Source organism: Symphodus melops, assembly GCF_947650265.1.
Source record: "Symphodus melops genome assembly, chromosome: 20".
Classification (NCBI taxonomy): Eukaryota; Metazoa; Chordata; class Actinopteri; order Labriformes; family Labridae; genus Symphodus; species Symphodus melops.
The window spans coordinates 710,282-725,281 of NC_136710.1; the positions used below are offsets into that span (position 1 = coordinate 710,282).

A 15,000-nucleotide genomic window follows, 5' to 3' on the forward strand; every position below is an offset into this window, starting at 1 on the left:
AAAAGACTTCCGTGAAGTCAGCTCTCATGTCTCCTCGGTCATCGCTCCTCGGATCAGCCTCCTTGCTCCTCGATCCTCTCTCCTCCGTTCGCTATTAGAGCTTTGCGACGATCCTCAACATGGCGGCTTTGGAACTACTTCCTGTTCGGCCGAGGACCGAGGAGACTGCAAATAAGGGACTTGGGATGTACCCAATGTGGCATCACTGCAGCACGTCATGTGACCTGCTGTGACCACAAGAGAGTGTGCAACACACGAACACACACACACACTAACACTAACACACACACACTAACACTAACACTAACACACACACACTAACACACACACACACTAACACTCACACACACACTAACACTAACACACACACACTAACACTAACACTAACACACACACACTAACACACACACACACACACACTAACACACACTCACACACACACTAACACTAACACACACACACACTAACACACACACACACTAACACACACACTAACACACACACACACTAACACTCACACACACACTAACACACACACTAACACACACTAACACTCACACACACACTAACACACACACACACACACACACACTAACACACACACACACTAACACACACACACACACACTAACACACACACACACACACACACACACACACACACACACACACACACACACACACTAACACACACTCTCTCTCTCTCTAAAGTTTAAAGTTAAATCAATATTTTCTAAAAGTCAACAAATCTTCAATATTTGATCAAAGTTGAACTTTCACATGTTTGTCTTCATGTTTTAAAGTTGTTGATTTAAAGAGTTTAAATCAGAAAGAAGTTTGAGACGTGTTTGTTTTTACCTTTCTTCTCTTTCTCGTCTTTCATGGCTTTACGAACGCTTACCAGGTTGTTTTTGCAGACTTCTATCTGACCGACAGCGTTTTGATAAAATCCTTCATCAAACCTAAACTGATCCACAAAGTCCGGCTGAGGATAGACTCCGACTCCTTTATTAAAGTCTGCAAACCAGACCTCCTCATCATCCAGACCGAACATGAACTCTCTCTCAGAGTCTGAACAGATCCTGAGAGCAATGTCCTCATGAAGAACTGAAGAGAAAACACACATCACATGTTTGTTTGTTTGTTTGTTTGTTTGTTTGTTTGTTTGTTTAGTAAACAAACTTTTCATCAGAAGTTTAAAGATCAAACTTACCGTCAGCTGAGACCGCCAGGACACAGGACAGGACCAGAACCAGAACCATCCTGAGAGACCGAGACCAACCAGAGACCTGAACCAACCAGAGACCTGAACCAACCAGAGACCTGAACCAACCAGAGACCTGAACCAAACTAAGACCTGATCCAAACTAAGACCTGAACCAACCAGAGACCTGAACCACACTAAGACCTGAACCAACAAGAGACCTGAACCAAACTAAGACCTGAACCAAACTAAGACCTGAACCAAGCTAAGACCTGAACCAACCAGAGACCTGAACCAACCAGAGACCTGATCCAACCAGAGACCTGAACCAAACTAAGACCTGAACCAACAAGAGACCTGAACCAAACTAAGACCTGATCCAAACTAAGACCTGAACCAACCAGAGACCTGGACCAAACTATGACCCAAACCAACCAGAGACCTGAACCAAACTAAGACCTGAACCACTCATAGACCTGAGATCAGCTGAGGACCTGGACTCGTCTGAGGACCTGGACTCGTCTGAAGAGGACTCACAGAAACTCTTGCAGCAGCTGAACTCTGAAACTCAGATGAGCCAATAGGAGGCTGTGATGTCATCAGTATCCGGGTAAAGGACGCCTGCTGCTGCTGCTGCTGAAGTCAAAACAGACAGAAAGTCTTCACTGACAGAGAGTGTTTGAATCAACACAACTTTATTGATACCTTTAAAAACAGACGTTTACAAAGTGACAGGAAGTCAAGAAGACAGAAACAGAGCGGAGACATTTCTAGAAAGACAGAAAGACAAAGAGCGGAGACATTTCTAGAAAGACAGAAAGACAAAGAGCGGAGACATTTCTAGAAAGACAGAAAGACAAAGAGCGGAGACATTTCTAGAAAGACAGAAAGACAAAGAGCAGAGACATTTCTAGAAAGACAGAAAGACAAAGAGCAGAGACATTTCTAGAAAGACACAAAGACAAAGAGCAGAGACACTTCAGACCATAAAGAACTACAAGCTAACCACAGGAACATTGAAGAGGTCAGAGGTCATCAAAAGAAAGATGGTGGAAATATAAAAGCAGCAGAGGTGAAGACGGTTAACGTCCTCGTGTCCTTTGTCTCTGTCAGACTTGAACTGTCCTTCTTGCTCTTTGTGTGTCTCCGTCCCAGGCTCCATCCTCTGATTCCTCACCGAGTGAAATCACCCCCAAGTGTGGAAGTGGCGCCCGCCATGAGAGACCTTTGAATTCTGTAAAGGTGAAGGAAAGGAGGCTCAATGCTTCCTTCAGAGCCTCCTTTAGGAAACACTGGACCATCCTTCACCAAAGGAGACGAGGTAACGACCCACAATGCCTTGCTGCTTTTAACGACGTTATTATTTGATTTAATAACAGAAATGATCAAATAAAAGGGAGTTAATGTTTATACTGAACCATCCTACTCGACTGTTTGCCTCACTTCTTCACCCTCCCTCCCTCCTTACTCATCTAGTGAGTCTAATTCTAGGTTCAGTCTGGGTCCTGATCAGCAGGTTCCCCACTCTGAGTCTGTCTCTGTCCTGCAGTCAGTTCATCCTTCCAGACCAGCTGACAGCGTCCTCCTCCATCAGGATCAGGACCTGAGCATGAATCCATCTGTCTCATCAGTTATATGATCTATTATGATCGTGTGTGTGTGTGTGTGTGTGTGTGTGTGTGTGTGTGTGTGTGTGTGTGTGTTCAGACAAAGAGGACACAGATTCATATTTTATTTTCTTCAGGAAAAGTACCGACCTGTTGGACATGTGACCCCCCCCCCCCCCCCTTCCTCCCTAGCTAGCTTAGCTTACTTTAGCTAGCGTTCATTAGCTGCCTAGCTGTTGATAAACTGTAACATAGAAAAGCTTCTAACATGTGGTGCAGCTCAGACAACATGACAGATTCAAGTTTTGGACTCTTCAGTTGATTCTGCTTCTGTGTGTTGTTTGTGTCAGAGTCTCAAACAACAAGTCCGACAGCGTGAACGATTAGCCGACAGTGAGAGAGAAGAGGAGGGAACTGTAAACATAAAGACTGATGATGACAACAGTCACATGGTTTATATCTCAATTCTTGTTTTTGTTTCCAATTATAAAAAGTGTTGTTTGATTTTTTTTGTCTCTCATTCTCTCGTCCGTCTTCATCAGGACAAACTGTCGACTCTTTATCTCAGTTAAAAACATGAACTTGATCGTGTTCCTGTGTTCACGCTGCTCACTCCTCTTCTCCGTCTGAGAGATGTAAAAAAACACAATGCATGATGGGATAAATCACCTGGACAGTGACCATCTCTGCTCAGTCGAAGCTTCTGATGAACAGAACTGTGAGTGTCTGTAAGAATTAGACTTGAAGCTCTCTGTCGTCGACTTCATGATCAGACTGTTTTCTGTCAGATCAATAATAATGGAGGCCACACTCCAGTCCGATCATTCAGCTAGAATCAATGAACGCTGTCTGACACTCAGTAACTGATTTATTAAGGCAGAAACATTCAAACCTCACATTCATGTTCCTTCATGTTAAATCCACATGACTTTATTGACCTCCATGTTTAGCTAGCTACAGTTAGCATCACAGCTACATTTATATTTAGTGTAAAAACACATTTTGACATGAGACACGATGGTCTCGTATGGTTGCAGAGCTTCTTTAGTTCGTGCTCAGGTGTCCTGATGTGTTCATGTTGGTTTGTAAAGAAGTCACCACAGCTGAGCTACTTTAGCTTCTGGGAGAGATCCCTCACTCACTCGCCCATCTGATTGGACGGCAGGTTGTGTGTGAATAATGGAGTCTCATTTATAACCGTTGCCTTGGCACAATGCGGGCCGAGTCTGTGATCTATAAAAACTCACCTGACAATAAAATACAAACCCTAAAACAGGTGTAACCACATTACAGAGGCGAGCTGATCTGAAGCCTGCACAACGTCTCTGACACATTTTATTTCACTAAATATAAAACTTCACTTACAGGTCAACACCGTCATGATCATTAAAACCAGCAGTTTATATATATATATATATATATATATATATATATATATATATATATATATATATATATATATACTTTTTGGGGGGGGGGGTATTTCTGGGTTTTGGCTGCACGCTGAGACCCCATGCAGGACTTTGTGGACTCGGATCCTGAGTCTCTAATGTGAAACCTTTAAAGATGAAGCTCCTCATGGTTCCTCGTCATGGTTTGTTTGTGTATTTCATCTTGTTGTAGTTTTCATTCTCTCCCTCGTGTTCTGTGTGTGTGATTCCTCGTGTGGTTTAATCCAGTCTTCAGTGTTTCCCTCTGTCCTTGTGTTGTTGTTTCCTGTGTTACTTGTGTTTTAAGGTTCTTAGTTTGGCGTTTAGTCTTTAGTGTTTCCTGTTTTATTTTGTATTATCTGCTTTAGGTTGTGTTTTCACTGTCAGGTTTGACTCTGTACTTGTCCTCAGTGTTCTCTGTGTTTCCCTCCTGTCTTGATGACCCTGATTGTCCTCACCTGTCTTATTAGTCTCACCTGTGTCTGATTACTCCTGTCTATTTAGTCTCTGTGTTTCCCCTCAGTCTCTGGTCGGTTCAGTGTTGTTATAGTCCGTAGTTTTTCTCTACTTGGTTTTTTGGAAGTCTGGATTTATTATTTGAGTAAGTTTTTGTTTTATCTGTTATTTAATAAGTTTTGGTTTTCCTGCAATTGGGTCGTCCCTCCTGTTTCCTACGTCATCATGACAGAATGACCCGACCAGAGGACAGAGGGAAACACTAAAGACTAAAGTAAACCACACGAGGAATCACACATACAGAACATGAGGGAAAGAATGAAAACTACAACAAGATGAAACAAACCAAACCATGACAGCTCCACCTCCTTTATACTTCAGCAGAAACTTATATAATGAAAATACAGTCAGATCTGTCAGTCGGATCAAAGGGTGACTGTAGGTGTCACATTAATCTGTGATGTCACAGTGAAAGAGATCAAATACTCTGATTTGTTTCTATATTTCTCTGCTGCCTTCAAACATATTGTAAAAGTATTATTGGTTTATAATATTGATTAATTCATGTGTGATCAGGATTAAAGAACAGAGACTGAAAGTTTGAAACCTCACACACACACACACACACACACACACACACACACACACACACACACACACACACACACTGATTTACACACTTTGACTTCTTGTTTCTGTTCTCTTCAACAGTAAAAGCAGTCTGACTGATGATGCCTTCAGGTGTCTGACTGATGATGCCTTCAGGTGTCTGACTGAAACCAGGAATTTAACACATTCCCCTCTGTCTCTGAGGATCACAGCTCACACTCAGGTAATATGAGGACACTGACAGTTCCTACAGCACCTGAACACATCAGCAGTATCTGTGGAAAGTCCCCACTCTTTACTTTCACTTCCTTATTGGCAGCCAATCAGAAACAGAGCTGCTGACGAGTCATCAGTCACCAGGAGGAGAAAGTCGTTACAGGTGATGTGATAAATGTGGCTATTAAAAAGATATTAATAATTATGATTAATTAACATGAATGATTCATCTGAATTAGAAACTATGGGGCATCACCTCGACAGCAGCCAATAACAAAATAACACTAAATCATCAGTCTGTACACTGGCCCTTGAATCCAGCTGTGTGTGTGTGTGTGTGTGTGTGTGTGTCTCAGCGGTGAGCTGCAGCGTCTCTGTTCAGCAGTTTGTTGTTTTGACGCCTGAACGCAGCGTCTGCAGAAAGTCCCCACTCTTTAAACTTCCTTATCACTCAGCAGCCAATCAGGAGCTGAGATGCTGAAGCGTCACTAATTACCAGGAGCAGCTTTCTGATGTTGAGCTGCAGCAGAGAGTGGAGAAGCTCAGACGCCCCCTGCTGGTCAGTCTGAGTACTTTAAAGTCTCTACATAGACTTCAAACTGCAACTGAAGCTTCATTTGAGTGTTTCTATTTTCAATCAAACTATGAACCTGTCAGGTCAGTTCGTCCTTCGGAGCCCCGGAGGTGTCTTGGCATCCCGGACGAGCCCCCAAAAATGTCAGGTCCAAAACTGACACTCCGCAGCTTTCCCTTAAGTTAGTCTAGTTTGCGCTGCATCTGTAAAATAGATTCTGAGAACAAACAGACAGACATCAGAATTCAGGTTAAAATATACTTGCAAGGAGAGCAGTCAGAGACAGCAAGAGTTTACAATCTCCAAACTACTCTGCCGTTCCGCTGCTCATCCTTTCTTTTTATTGAAGGAAGATGTCCTAATTTACATAAGATAAGAGTGAGCAATAAGGGAGGGGAAAAAGCAGGCATCACTCATATCTGCACATGATGTTAGTTATAAAAACATATATGAGAGTAAGCTGTTGCCGTGTCCTTGGGTATCTTCAGCATTTTCGTATCGGATGCCGGCGCCACCGTTGATGACGCACACTCGCGCACACTTGTGTGTGAGCGATTATTTCTCCCAAACAACCTGAGTGAACAGAATGTACTTTTTCAGCACTGAGAGACACTTTGTTTACAACAGCCTTACACAATAACACTTCATGATAACTTATACACCATTTTGTTCTAACAGAACCTCAGTGAATATTTCACTGAAAAACATCAACAGTCAAACATGGAACTAATCATCATCACTGTAGCTGCCGCTCATGGCTAGTTTTGTTTGGCCAACCTTTAATGTTTCATTGTTTCTGCTGTCGCTGAGGCGGAACTAATTATTTGTTTGGCTCGTTCCGCACGTACCTGTTATGCTGACGCACCTCAGAAAAGAACGTGCCTCAGGAGTATTTTAGACAAGACAAACCAAGATATTGAACAGAATTTAAAGGAGATTCATTTAATTCAGGATTAGCCTTCTAGATAACAAGCAGCCTACGAGGTACGCTAACGTTTTTATTGCAAATTAGCCATGTGAGTATGTGCGAGCTACTTGTATGTATGTATGTGAACTTTATGTTTTCTTTCCTTTAACCCAGTTCTCACGGGTTGGTCCTCTTGGCCGAATAAACCTTGTCCTTTAATCAAGACCTCGTGACTGGTGTCGTTATCTGGGGGAGCTACATAATGTTTATACTGAACCATCCTACTCGACTGTTTGCCTCACTTCTTCACCCTCCCTCCCTCCTTCCTCATCTAGTGAGTCTAATTCTAGGTTCAGTCTGGGTCCTGATCAGCAGGTTCCCCACTCTGAGTCTGTCTCTGTCCTGCAGTCAGTTCATCCTTCCAGACCAGCTGACAGCGTCCTCCTCCATCAGGATCAGGACCTGAGCATGAATCCATCTGTCTCATCAGTTATATGATCTATTATGATCTATTCTATGTGCAGTGTGTGTGTGTGTGTGTGTGTGTGTGTGTGTGTGTGTGTGTGTGTGTGTGTGTGTGTGTGTGTGTGTGTGTGTGTGTGTGTGTGTGTGTTTTCAGACAAAGAGGACACAGATTCATATTTTATTTTCTTCAGGAAAAGTACCGACCTGTTGGACATGTGACCCCCCCCCCCCCCTAACTAGCGTATAATGCTGTAATTTAGTCATGTAAATGTAAAGTAAAAAAGGTAAAGCTCGTATGTAGAAGGTTCTTGGCTGACTCGGAGGAAAAATGGGGTGCTCAATGAAATACAGACACAATCTTGCAGTGCTTAGTGAAATGTATTTTGTACAGTGCAGATGTGGAAAACACAGTTCACACAATGCCGGTTCCTTCAGCACCGGCGGAGATTCGCATCGATTCTTTTTGGGTTCTCATCTGTAAGCTCGCCATCTGATTTCCCCGGACCTGGCCTGGGCAAAGCAGGACCATGCATTACATACAAAATATTATTCAATGTTATTTCAACAAGATACAGTATACTGCACAAAACAAATCAAATGAGTACTCTTTAAAAACACGTCTGTGACTTGTTAGATAGATAGATAGATAGATAGATAGATACTTTATTGATCCCGAGGGAAATTCAAGAGGTTCAAGACGATGTTCAAGACTTTATACATTTTGTATAAATGACATTAAATGTTCATATGTTAACGGTGGTTCTATTTAACCCTCGCGGTGTCCTTAGCGTGAAGGCGGGTTAAAAAAAAACGTGCGTTTTTTTTTGCTTTGTTTCTGTGTCTTTCTTTCCCGGCTCTTCCCGCCGATATACAGAGATATATAGACTGGGATGTTGCGGGACGCCCCGACACCGAGAAGTAATAAAAAAAATGTTGTGACTCTGAAATTTGTGGGACTTTTTTTTCGCGTGTGTCGGACACTCGTCACCATCACAGCGGCGAAGTTCAGATAGGCATCGCCGTCATAAACGGCGAAGAAGAAGGAGAGGATCCTCGTCTCTATTGGAACGGTGGCAGTTGGGATGTCGCGGGGCGCCCCGACACCGAGAAGTAATAAAAGAAGAAGAAGAAGCGGAGGCGCCCCCGGTCGGACGCACGTTCCCGTCCAAAGACGGGACGATCCTGTGGTCGTCGGTCCCCCCTCCGCTGCCGCACCCGCTGCTCCGTAAGGAAGCCCGCGGGGGTCTCACTCGGCTGGCGGCGTCGGGGGCCGCGGACATCATCTCGACCTTCCTCCTGTTTTTCACGCGGGAGATACGAGACTTGGTCCTGCGGATGACGAACTTGGAGGCGTACCGGAGGACCACGGCGGCGAGGACGAGGAGGAGGAGGCCCCCCCGCAAGTGAGCGACGACGAGCTGCGCGCCTACGTGGGCATGCTGATCCTGGCGGGCGTGTACAGGTCCCGGGACGAGGTCGCCGTCAGCCTGTGGGGCGCCGAGGGCGGCAGGTACGCTTTCCGTGCCGCCATGTCCCTGAAGCGCTTCCGTGCCCTCTCCTCGCTGCTGCGGTTCTATGACCGCGAAGACGGAGAGGGCGACGGGGACCGCGCTGCGGTGGAGGACTACGAGGAGGAGGAGGAGGAGAAGACCAAGATGAAGAGGAAGAGGTGTCAGACTTGCCCGTCGGCGAAAGACCGCAAAACGCGCACCGTGTGCTGCGGGTGCGAAAGATACGTCTGCGGGGGCTGCGCCGTCGCGTACTGCCCCACGTGCGCTCGTCCTCGTCCTCCTCCTCATCATTGAGGAGAAGGAGGCTCTGTCGTAAGGTCGTTGTTGTTGTTGGTGTTGTTGTTCTCGTCACTGTTGTTGTTGTTTGCGTGTGGACTGAGAGACTGTGGTCTGTGATGACACGAGAAAGCCCCGGGCGGAGGAATCGACTCCGCTCTGATGTAATTATTGAATAACTATTGAATTGTTATTAAATTATTATTATTATTATTGTCATTTTTATCATTTTTATTATTATTATTGTTATATTGATTGATTGATTGATGTGGGCCGGGGGAGGCTGGCAAATAATTAAATAAATAAAATAAATTCCACAACATATCCACCTGGGTCAAAATGACCCGGAGGACAGTGCGAGGGTTAAAATGCAAACCAGTACACCCAGCGCCAGCACCGACAGACTGGTTCACATTACACACAGCATTTTTAGCATGTTAGCTCATAGATCTCACCAGTTCCGCTCAAACAACAAAGAACCCGTCACAGTGGAGGTCACACACAGCAGTAGAGGCATCTGAGGAGCTTGATAGGCGTGACAGTGAACAGTTTGATCTTTATCAGAATAAATATCATCAGACCATCGCCTACCTGCAGCAGCACGAACGCCAGTCAGGTCCACACTCATGCTGTCAGTGTGGGCACGGCCATTTTGAACGGGATTTAACCGCTTCGAAATCTCGCAGTATGTCTGTTCGGACAGAGCGCAAAGACGATCAGGAGCAAAAACATCTGGGTTACACTTAGCTTACTTTAGCTAGCGTTCATTAGCTGCCTAGCTGTTGATAAACTGTAACATAGAAAAGCTTCTAACATGTGGTGCAGCTCAGACAACATGACAGATTCAAGTTTTGGACTCTTCAGTTGATTCTGCTTCTGTGTGTTGTTTGTGTCAGAGTCTCAAACAACAAGTCCGGCAGCGTGAACGATTAGCCGACAGTGAGAGAGAAGAGGAGGAACTGTGAACATAAAGACTGATGATAACAACAGTCACATGGTTTATATCTCTTTAAGTCTTGTTTTTGTTTCCAATTTAAAACCTTTTTATTTTTTTTGTCTCTCATTCTCTCGTCCGTCATCATCAGGACAAACTGACGTCGACTCTTTTTCACAAAACCTCAGCTCCACCCTCGGAGCTCCTGCCGCCTCCTCGTCCTCGGCCACGCCCACCGAGCGCTGGAGTGACACAGAGGTCGACTGGAGAGAGAGAGAGAGAGAGAGAGCTGTAACCACGGCAACAAAGGGGGAGGGGCTTGTCTGAATGTTGTTCACCTGTCTGAGACGAGTCCTGATGGTGTCCATGAAGACCTGCAGAGGAGACGGAAACTAAACCAGGACTGAGCCGTGACAGACTAGAACACTGGCGCCCTCGTGTGGCCAAAAAGGAAACAACACACCTGAAGGCCGAGCGACAGAAGTAAACAAGTAAACAAACCACTGGAGGATTTCTGCATCGTGACACATCGAAAAAAAGACAGAAAATGTCATCGATGTAGAATCACAACGTGACTCAGAGAAGAACTCTGAGACAACAGAAGCTCGACGTGTCGATGACCAAGGGAGCAAGCAGAGGAGTCATGTGACTCATGTGACACCTCTGAGGACGCTGAGAACCAAACAGAGTGACTCACCTGTTCATCAAAACAACCAATGAGGACGTCCGCTCGACGTGATGCTCGTGTTTTGTTGAAATGAATAAATAAACGTGTTTTTCGTCCCTCTCATGGAGTCGCAGATTCATGAACCTTCACAGCCTGATCACACACTGACATCATCGACGAGCTCACTGTGATTGGTTCATAACAGGGGTCAGAGGTCAGTGTCTGTTTGAGCTGCTTAACTGTATTAACAGAGAGTAAACACACACGTCTCACTCACACACGTCTCACACACACACACACGTCTCACACACACGTCTCACACACACACACACACACGTCTCACACACGTCTCACACACACACACACGTCTCACACAGCTGTCAGTGACGACGGGAGAAGCAGCAGCAACAGTAACATATGTTTAAGATGAAAGACGTGTGTGAGTCTGAACTGTTCACACACACACACACACACACACACACACACACACACACACACACACACGAGTGTAAACCAAAGATCATAAATAAACATCGCTGCACTGACGTGTTGGGAAAACCATTTTATTCTCTTCCAATCCGGATACATCGAGTGAAGAGTTGGAGAAAATCGACAGATCTGATTGGTCGGCTGAAGCTTCCGGAAGATAAACCATCTAAGCGGTTATTACTGGAATACTTCCTGATTCTGAACTGGAGCTGTCGGGAGGTTTGTTGAAAAGTTTCTGTGCAGAACAAAAATGTAAATGTAAGAATCCCAGGTGAGCCTGAAGCCCTCCAGTCCCTGATTATATCTGATAGACCAGCACAGTGATTGATCCGGTTACATATCGATTGATCAAGTAAAGCGGCACACGAGAAGGAAGCACAGTCCACATTCAGGACCAGGACCAGGATTCACAGCAGCCCAGCATCTGACAGGCCTGTTTAGTCAGTACAGCAGGTGGGAAGCACAGGAAGCTGCTTGTTCCTCCATCTGATGCTGGACCAGGACCAGGATCAGGACCAGGATCATTGACTGGGCACCAGAATCCTTCCTGCATGAACGAGAAGAAAGAACGAGCTCAACGACTGATACAGGGACACCGTCTGAACCGGTCTGAATAAGATCCACAGAAGGAACTGGTTTAGACTGGTTTAGACTGGTCTAAAATAGATTGGACTGGTCTGAGGTGGTCTACCTCGGGTCTTGCTCTTGTAGTAGATGAATCCAGCCAGAGACAGGATCAGACCCAGGATCAGTCCAGACGCTCCGATGGCGATCTTGTTCCTCTCAGACTCTGGCATGGACGGATCTGAGACAGACAGACAGACAGACAGACAGGTGAGACAGACAGACGGACAGACAGGTGAGACAGACAGGTAGGTGAGACAGACAGACAGGTGAGACAGACAGAGAGACAGATGGACAGGTGAGACAGACAGACAGACAGGTCAGACAGACAGACAGGTGAGACATACAGACAGACAGAGAGACAGGTGAGACAGACAGACAGACAGACAGGTGAGACAGACAGACAGGTGAGACAGACAGGTAGGTGAGACAGGTTTTTACCCCAGACTGTCACCAGAGGTTCCTCCAGGCTGGCGTGATGCACCACACAGGAGATGGTCTCTCCAGACCTGCTCCAAGAAAAACCACAGAGACAGAGGGTCAGTCACCCTCAACACCTGGACCTGGACCTAAAGCTGGACCTAAACCTGGACCCACCTGGGCGTGTACTCCAGGTGAGAGTGGATCTGGTAGTACCAGTCTCCGTCAGCCAGCTCGTCAGTGGAAGTGACATCAGAGGTGACTTCCTGTCCGTTCCTGTGCCAGCTCACTTTGATCATCTTGGGGTAGAAGTCGTAGACGCTGCACACCAACATGGCGGGGTGTCCACCAGTAGGGGGCGTCTCAGAGTGCAGCCTGGCGTACGGCTTGGCTGCAGCACACACACACACACACACACACTCTGAGCAGTGTGTAGCGAGGCGAGCACAGAGTGTGTTCTGACCCACATTCAGACCGGGCTGAACCGACCCAGTGTCTGCTCATAGTCCCAGCTGATGCACACGTGAGCCGGAGCCGAGCAGCATGCTGTCACTGCTGAGTCCAGCTGGATGCTGGAGGCTGCAGTAACAGTGTTTGACCAGCAGGCGGGGACACAGAGCTGTGTGTGAGCATCAACACTTTCAAGTGTGTGTGTGTGTGTGTGTGTGTGTGTGTGTGTGTGTGTGTGTGTGTGTGTGTGTGTGTGATTCAAGTGTGATCATCAGATCATTAGTGTCTGCATTCAATAAGACTGTGAGGACGATGTGAGGACACACACACACACACACACACACACACACACACACACACACACACACACTTGAAAGTGTTGACTCACCTGATTTAGTCAGAGCAGTACTGTAGTCAATTCCAATGTTGTGTTGGCAGTATGTCTCCTTCTGAGCTCTCATGTTGTTCAGCACTGAAGGGTCGTTGTTCAAGGCCTCAGCCTGCTTCACTCCAAACTCAGTGTATCCAACAAACTTCCCCACACTGCTGCTGAACCTGACGAACTCCAGTTTGTTGTAGTACATAGAGTAGATGAACTCGATGTCTTTAAGATCAGTCGAGTTAAAAACACAACGGGCTACCTCAACTTCCATCGATCCATCTGACAATGAAAAACAAGCAGAGAAAATATGAATGAATAAAACTGATCAGTGTGTGTGTGTGTGTGTGTGTGTGTTGATCAGTAGTGTGTGTGTGTGTGTGTGTGTATAGATCAGTAATGTGTGTGTGTGTGTGTGTATAGATCAGTAATGTGTGTGTGTATTTATCAGTAATGTGTGTGTGTGTGTATTTATCAGTAATGTGTGTGTGTGTGTGTGTTTGTATAGATCAGTAATGTGTGTGTGTGTGTGTGTATAGATCAGGTGTGTGTGTGTGTGTGTGTATAGATCAGGTGTGTGTGTGTGTGTGTGTTACCTGTAGCACAGAGGTGCATGAAGAGGAAGAGGAGTAAAGTTGCTGCCATGTTCCTGTGAAGTCTCTTCAAACACTGACACACACACACTGTGTGTGAGCTACTTTATAAAGCAGAGATCACATGACCTCATCATCAGCTGTTACCAGGCAGACAAGTCTCAGAGAAGTCTGCTGCTGAACACACACACACACACACACACTGTACACACACTCACTGCAGTCTGTGACACACACACACACACACACACACACACACACACACACACACACACACACACACACACACACACACACACACACACACTGTACACACACACTGAACACACAATGCAGTCTGTCACATACACACACACACACACATCAGATTGGCCAGGAGGCAATACTCCAGGAGGATCGCAGACCGGTTCACCGACAGCAGAGACACCAGGAACCTGTGGCGGGGGGTCCAGACCATCACGGACTACAAGCCCCCTCCGCAGACCTGTGACAGCTCCACCTCTCTGCTAAACAACCTCAACAACTTCTTTGCTCGTTTTGAGGCAGACAACAGCACCCCAGCACAGAAGACGCCACCTTCTCCTGGCGACCAGGTACTGACGCTTTCCCGGGATAGCGTGAAGCGATCCCTCAAGAGAACAAATGCACGGAAAGCGCCAGGTCCTGACAACATCCCAGGTCGTGTCCTGAGAGACTGTGCTGAGGAGCTCACAGATGTCCTCACCGACATCTTCAACACGTCACTGAGCCAAGCTGTTGTCCCCACATGCTTCAAAGCCACCACCATCATCCCGGTCCCCAAGAAGTCGTCTCCATCCTGCTACAATGACTACCGCCCGGTCGCACTAACCCCCATCCTCATGAAGTGCTTCGAGCGGCTGGTCATGCAGCACATCAAGTCTGCCCTCCCCTCCACCCTGGACCCCTACCAGTTTGCATATCGGCCTAACCGATCGACTGACGACGCCATCTCCACTGCCCTCCACTCAGCCCTCACCCACCTGGAGACCAAGGACGCCCACGTCAGAATGCTGTTCATCGACTTCAGCTCAGCATTCAACACTATCATCCCGCAGCAGCTCATCCACAAACTGGACAACCTGGGCCTAAGCACCTCCATGTGCAACTGGCTGCTGGACTTCCTGACAGGGAGACCACAGGCAGTCCGGGTCGGCAGCAACACCTCCAG

At 46.4% G+C, this 15,000-nt stretch overlaps 2 protein-coding genes and 1 long non-coding RNA gene across 10 annotated transcripts in view; 1 reads left to right on the top strand and 2 right to left on the bottom strand.

Moving 5' to 3' along the window:
* Nucleotides 1–29: 29 nt before the first annotated feature.
* The window catches only part of LOC306841404 (HLA class II histocompatibility antigen, DP alpha 1 chain-like), a 38,529-nt gene continuing 23,558 nt past the window's right edge, over nucleotides 30–15,000 (bottom strand). The window contains exons 2-4 of one of the 6 annotated variants that reach the window (XR_013781497.1): nucleotides 1,647–1,680; nucleotides 1,214–1,612; nucleotides 30–1,107 (exon numbers count right to left, since the gene is read on the bottom strand). The gene's annotated coding sequence lies outside the window, so the exon portion shown is untranslated. The other 5 variants (XR_013781499.1, XR_013781500.1, XR_013781498.1 and 2 more) reach the window with 5 other exon arrangements.
* On the top strand, nucleotides 4,401–11,110 carry LOC306841405. Of its 3 annotated transcripts, none has more exons than XR_013781503.1 (4): nucleotides 4,401–4,842; nucleotides 5,409–5,529; nucleotides 5,626–5,685; nucleotides 10,341–11,110. It is a non-coding gene; the product is annotated as an uncharacterized lncRNA (long non-coding RNA). The 3 variants fall into 3 exon arrangements; XR_013781505.1 differs by lacking the exon at nucleotides 10,341–11,110 and adding an exon at nucleotides 5,879–6,168; XR_013781504.1 differs by lacking the exon at nucleotides 10,341–11,110 and having other exon boundaries at nucleotides 5,626–6,168.
* On the bottom strand, nucleotides 11,406–13,909 carry LOC306841450 (rano class II histocompatibility antigen, A beta chain-like). Its single transcript, XM_079371356.1, has 6 exons — nucleotides 13,815–13,909; nucleotides 13,228–13,500; nucleotides 12,567–12,780; nucleotides 12,411–12,478; nucleotides 12,037–12,150; nucleotides 11,406–11,892 (listed from the first exon to the last, which is right to left on the bottom strand). Exons 1-6 carry the CDS (start codon nucleotides 13,861–13,863, stop codon nucleotides 11,867–11,869), a joined length of 744 nt encoding a protein of 247 aa, XP_079227482.1. The 5' UTR covers nucleotides 13,864–13,909; the 3' UTR covers nucleotides 11,406–11,866.